The sequence below is a fragment of the Quercus lobata genome, chromosome 4 (genome assembly GCF_001633185.2).
Source record: "Quercus lobata isolate SW786 chromosome 4, ValleyOak3.0 Primary Assembly, whole genome shotgun sequence".
NCBI classification, from domain to species: domain Eukaryota; kingdom Viridiplantae; phylum Streptophyta; class Magnoliopsida; order Fagales; family Fagaceae; genus Quercus; species Quercus lobata.
This window is the reverse complement of record NC_044907.1, coordinates 75,425,719-75,432,565: the sequence shown is the minus strand read 5'-3', so window position 1 is coordinate 75,432,565 and position 6,847 is coordinate 75,425,719. Positions and strand designations below refer to the sequence as shown.

At 33.2% G+C, this 6,847-nt stretch overlaps 1 protein-coding gene across 1 annotated transcript; it reads right to left on the bottom strand.

Moving 5' to 3' along the window:
• Positions 1–3,957: 3,957 nt before the first annotated feature.
• LOC115985812 (protein FAR1-RELATED SEQUENCE 5-like) lies at positions 3,958–6,125 on the bottom strand. The gene is made up of 2 exons (XM_031108713.1): positions 6,092–6,125; positions 3,958–5,633 (listed from the first exon to the last, which is right to left on the bottom strand). Exons 1-2 carry the CDS (start codon positions 6,123–6,125, stop codon positions 3,958–3,960), a joined length of 1,710 nt encoding a protein of 569 aa, XP_030964573.1.
• Positions 6,126–6,847: the final 722 nt, after the last annotated feature.

The following is a 6,847-nucleotide window of genomic DNA, read 5'->3' as shown; positions in this document are numbered from 1 at the left end:
GGGCTTGTATTGTAAATTATATTTTTGTGCCTCAGTAACAGTGTCTTTGTTGTTGTATCAAAATCAATTGTTAGTCAAAACCATAAGTTGATGGAATTTATTGTCCTTATGTCAATTAAAATTACATTATTTCACTTTTATTTTTGTCACTCCTGTTTGGATTGAGTTTTATGCCTACTTTGTTATATAATGTTGTGAAGTGCTGCTTATCTTTGTGGCATGAATATTTTGCAGCAAGCGTTGCAGCATGAATATTTTGCAGCAGAAGATGTAGATGAATAGCGACTTGGATAACCTAGTTGGAGTGGTTCCTTTATGTCATTGTGATGCAGATGATAATTAGCTTAATTACAGGGTAATTCCCTTGGTCATTACTATTAAGCAAGACCATTAACCATAATAACACAATTCTCACATTTACTGTCTATACCATATTGGGGAAAAAAAATCATGGAATTCAACAAATCTTCAAAATGTATTTGAAGGTTATTACATTAAAATTGGACAATTCCACATCAAAAAAGTGTTACCATAATATGCACTTCCTCCAAATGCTTCCAAAAGTTACAAGAGACTAAAATAAGACGAGACATTCCTTTACTTCAAAAATCATATACATTACAAGAATAAGTGTTCTCATGACAATTTTTTTACTGGCACCATTGCAATTCCGGTATCAAAGTAGAGAACAACTGTAATAATAAGTTTTGCTTGTCTTCAATTATAATAAAAATATCTTATGAACTCTCTTACTTAGTTCATTGTGGCCATTGCCCATGTCATACTTCTATAACTTTTCTACGTGGTTGACAACCTAATTTAAAGAAAAATAAATAAATAAAATGTATAAAGTTAGTAATCCTTGAGAACAAGAAATAAATGACACTTGATAAAACAAGTATGCCACAATAATTTCCAAATTTACCTCTTGGCTATATTTGTAATCGGGCTGCTTGGAATTATAAATCAATGAGCTTATTTGGGAAGCAGATGAATTCTATAAGGAATAAAATATAAGAACTCATTATATCAAAACAAAGTTTTGTACATGTAGTTTCACATATTATCAAAAGAATGAATTGTGTCAATTTACTTGACTAAGTTGGGCTACAACATCGATACCTTGCAACATAGATGTAAATAGTACATTTACATTGCTCGTGTCCTAAATAGAAAATAGCTCGTAATTAGATATCAAGTATAGCAATCAGATTATGACTATACATTATATATATATATATATATACACACCTGAGAATGCATTGTCCAAGACAAGTAAGATTGACCATATAAGTTACCACTTGTAAGGCCTGTATAAGAGTAGGGATTAGGTGGTTGACAGACTAGTGTATTGTATGCGCCACCATATGAGACATTTGAATGTTCTTCAACTACTTGTTGTTTTCTTTTTCCTATGAAATTGTACATAAAAAAAAATCACACACAAATTCAAAATTTAATATACAAAAAATATTTAGTGATGATAAAAATGTTAAATTGTATATTTAGTTTTTAACAAAAATTTACTCACTATTTACTCACTCGAAGAAGATGCATCTTTGGATGTGTTTGCCTTGCGCTTCTCAAAGTGCCCTTTAAGCCAAGTATTTCTTAAACCTTTTGATATCATACATGGGGGATTTAACACTGACACCTCATTTGGCAAGCAAGGCATTTCATCAGTGGTGTCACATTGTATGACTTCATTCTCTTCCACACTGGCATCTACACCAAACTTGACCCTTGATAATTCCCTTTCAATTTTTTTCATCAAGTTCCAATAGCAATTTTTGGCAAATTCTCTTAAGCCTACCTCCCCTTGACTTTTAGATATGATTGTGTTAGGTATTCGCATCATGCTATTACGCCATACTATCTTTGCCTCTTTATCATTACTAAGTGAATGATTGTCTTGTTTGTAAGTCATAATACCCTTCTTAGCCTCTTTTGTCCAACGTTTCAAAATGTATTGACTTGGAATTCTAGTTAAATTTTTTATACTAAAAACCCGCAATGCATGACAACAAAGTGTATGTTTTTAGACCCCCTAAAACACAAGTTGTTTAACCTAGTTATTTAGCCAAGTGATTACTTAGATAAATTATTCAGATCTAGGTTAACACAATCAAATTATATCATGTAAATAATGCGAAAAAGTAAATAACACAATGATATGATAACCCAAGAAAACCAAACCGGTAAAAAACCTAAAGAGGATTGAACCTAACTCTCCTCAAGGTAAAACAAATCCACTATGAAAGAATTGAAGTTTGCACAATAAGACTTAGACCACTAACATTCTATTGTTACTTCGTGTAGAAAACTTACTACCACGACCACGTGACAGCTCTGAGTCCACGAACTACTTCTTTCCTTGATCCACTGCAACCACAAGTACTCTCACTTGTGACTTTAAGACTCCACTCAAAGGTTTCAGATCTTCTCGAAATCCTTTATGCAGCAACTGAAATCATCACCATGTTCTTGACATGAATCTTGATAACCCTAAGTGCGTATGAAGGTAAACACCTCTAGATCTCACAAGAGATGCAACACACAGCATATCAACAACCTCTAAAACGTAGTTAGGGTTTTTCCTTTTATACTTGGAGTAAAATATAAAACCCTACACGTCAAACTAGGCTTAGGCTGAGTTGGAAAATTTTGCAGAAAATTAATTTGCACGAGGTTCGATCGATCGAGCCTTGCAGATTTAGCCAATAAATCCTACAATTCACTCAATTCCAACTTTTCAAATAAACACACCTTGAGCAACCTAAATCTAAACTCTAAGTTTTTGTTAGGAAATTTAGACCCCAGTTGAAAGAATTAACAAGTTTTAAACTCAAGTTGTTAATTAGATTTATTATGAATAAAACTTGTTAAAACAAACACATATCAATATCATGTCAAAATCATGCAGCGGAAAAAAATAAATAAGACAAGATATGATGACCTAGGAAAACCAATGAAACAAACTAGTTTCACAGTAAAAAACCTGGGAGGAAACCTTCCCGAAAAGCAATCCACTATAGTAAAGACAAGTTTCAAATCTAGTACAAAATCTTTGTCCCTAGATTCTACAATCCTCGTAGATGAACTCACAGCAGAAACCTTCTACCGCTTCAGAACCTCTAAACTCTTCAATATATGAACGCCACCATTTTGATACACGAATCCCAGTACATGACTAACTCACCAACTTGAAGAAGATTGTTGGCTGCAAAGTTCTTCACCTCATCAACAATGAAGATTAAGAAGCACTTGGTTACAAAACCCTGAAGCGCAAAGACGCAGTAGCTTCTTTCAGAGAGAATAAGGCATCGGTCACCTTTTGCATATGTTCTCCTTATATTCTCTTATGTGATGGCCTCTAAAATAAGCCTTATATAGGTCTAGGGTTGTGAGAAAAGAAACCCTACACAAATACAAAAACTTGGGGCGAAAATCAGATCTAGAAATATGAATTCCCGTAACCTCAATCGATCGGGAGGTGTCGAGGAGGTGTCGGGATTTAAACCTGGACAAATACAGCTATCGAGAAGCTATCGAGGAGCTGTCAAGGAGACAGAAGCATTCTCGATCGATCCACCAGCTATCGAGAGGTGTCGAGCTATCTGTCCGCAAGTGTCGAGAGGTGTCGAGAAGCTATCGAGATATCTGTCCCCAGGTGTTGAGCTATCTGTTCAGCTTTAATGAACAGTTTTTTTTCACTTGTTTCTTGGTCCAATCTTTATGACTTTAATACTAGACTTGAACAACATGTTTCTTGAAGTATTAAACACATCCTAGATCTACCCAATTACAAGTAAAGTGCGTTTTGTCAAAGGATTAGCCAATTACACAAAATCATGACATATGTTCTTAACATGTGAACCACATATGTCCTAACAGTTTTGATCATGATTTGCCAACACATTACACATTGAAGTTCTAATACATTTAGTTCCTAAAGTCTTAGAACCTAACACAAAGAATCCCCAATGACTCAAATTTCTTACAAGAACAAGAAATATTGCTATTGAGATGATCAAACCGAACAATGCGTACTCTTTCACTATTTTCTCCTTTGACCTCAAAAACACCAATTGTATCTTGGCAATCAACTTGATCCCAAGCCATTGCAAGACTATTAAGAAATTGATTTTCAAATAAATTGAATATCTTACAAGTGTAAACTTGAGCTGCATGACCCCAAATGCCACTCTTCTCAACTGCTTTTTGTGGGGCACCTTGCTTGCATCGAAAATATTCATCCAACTCCGAGGAACGCATACTTGCCAATACATTTTCATATTCAATTACAAACTTAGTGAGGCTGATTGATTTATTTTCTATACCATTCAAAACATGGTTCGTGCTCTCACTCCTCGAGGAAGATTTAAATTCAGCTGTGAAAAAATCCTTAGTGAATGCAATGCTCCACTTATGTCGAATTTTGTACATCATATTAAGCCAATGATGATTCTCAATATCAAATTTTTGTGTCATTTGATCCAATGTCTGTTGAAATTCCAATTCTAAATCACAATATTTTTGGCACTTGATGAACAAGTACATGAACTCTGAGTTAGAGTTTAAGTCCCCTAAGCGAGAAGAAGCATTTTTTGAAATATGCCACAAACATAGCCGATGATGTGTATTTGGAAACACTTCCCCAATGGCATTTGACATAGCTTGATCCTGGTCAATGAAAATCGTTATTGGCGATTGATTCCCCATTGAGTCTAAGAATGACTTAAACAACCATTTAAATGAATCAATGGCCTCATCCAAAAGGAATGCACATCCAAACATCACATTTTGCCAATGGTGATTAACACCTACAAATGGAGTACAAATCAAATTATATTTGTTGGTACGATATGTAGTGTCAAATACCACTACATCTCCAAAACAATCATAATCAACTCTTGATTTCCCATATCTCCAGAAAAAATTTGTCATTCGATTTTCTTGATCTACTTGAACTGTATAAAAAAACATGGGATCTTCTGCATGCTTAGACTTAAAATGATTCAATAAGCTTTGAGCATCTCCAGCACTAATCATTGTCATCTTTTGCACATTCACATGATTATAACAATCTCTTTCAATAAAGCCCACATTTTCACTCCCTCCAACTTCTTTTGTTAGATATGAATAAGCATTCTTTGTGCTTATATCTGCATTCACTATCGTATCAATTACGTCTGCCTTAGGTTTTGAAATACAACGACCAGATCTTAACAAATGCCTCTCTGATTGTAGTGCAAGTTCATGATTATGCTCTGGATTAAATGCACTAACCCTCCAAACACCATTTTCAACTGTAAAATGAACAAATGCTTTACAACCAGTTCCAGTCTCTAGTCTCTTCGAATATTTCTCTTTACAAAAATCTTCATCCAATTTAAAACCCTCCTTAGAACATAGAAATTTACATTGCTTTATGTTCTTCATCCCATTATAATATTTAGGCTTTCCTTTTCGAATACTAAAACCCTTTTGCAATGCATAATCATTATATAAAGCATATGCTTCATCTGCATTATGGACCACCTTATCCAACAAATTTTCATCACTATTTTCTAGCCTTGCTACAAACATGCAATCCTCTTCAATTTCTTCAATATCACTTGGTTTGCAATTAACTACAACAATTTTAATGACAAATATAAATATTAAAAACAAAATACTAAGAAAATTACAATACAATAATTATATCATGTTTATAATTTTTTTTTATTGATATTCACCATGTTTACAATTTTGTATGTCTTCTTAAATGCCTGTGGTACACTTAATCACAAAACTGTCATGTTTAGGCACAACAATATAACAACAAAGTTTTAATACCAAATTTTTTAATGTTTATTTATTTATATAACAACAAAATTTTAGTCTTAAATTTTTTTGGGTTGATTATGGATACTCATTGAAAAAAAATATTATGATAATAAAAATTAACAATAAATATTGCAAAGAGAAAAAAAAAATTAAAGCAATAAGGATTTATATAGTTTTATTTGAGAGCAAATATATCACCACAAATAATTAAACATTCTTTCAAAACATAAATTAAATCAAAACAAGACAAAACAAAATATACCTTTATCACTTTTTAAGTCCATTATTTCTACCATGCTTTTACTTGAAACCAAAAAAAAAAAAATAGTAACGTGTTCCTTTGTGTCCGCCATTGTCTTCTACTGAGAGCTTTGTGTTGTTGTCAATGTTCTTTATGGCTTATAAGCCTTTGTCTTCTACTGAGAACCCTATATTACTTATTTTATTGATATGGGCCCAAACCTTTTAACTGAGAGTTCATGAGGGCATGCATGAATATTTTGAAGGAGCGCCCCTGTTAAAAATTTCCAAACGTTAACAGACGTTAACAAGAGCTAACAATCTTGCTGAAGTAAGCAAGTTATTATGTGCTGGCATGTTCCTATTGGCTGGGAGTACAAGGTCAACCTACTGATCTCTATTAGAGTAGCAAGTAATATTGATTATCAAAAAGTAACAATTAATATCACACATTGTCCAACAGTTCCAGACCACAATTTGGATCACAATAACTAAAATCCATAACCCCCAGAGTCCACTAACTAAGGTAACAAGTAAAACCATGGAGTTCCAAACAGACATTAATTATAGCCCCAAAATTCAAAATTCGAAATTGACCTACTGTGGATTAAAAAAAGGGGAAGGTAAAAAAACAAAAGAGATGTTAATTAATTAAAGTTCCAACTGACAAAACTGGCCAAATCTTCAACTGGTACAATAACATAAATTCAGTGTTTGAAATCCAAGTTACAAATCAATAAATTAAGGGAAACCCATTTTAGTATATGAGACAAAAATC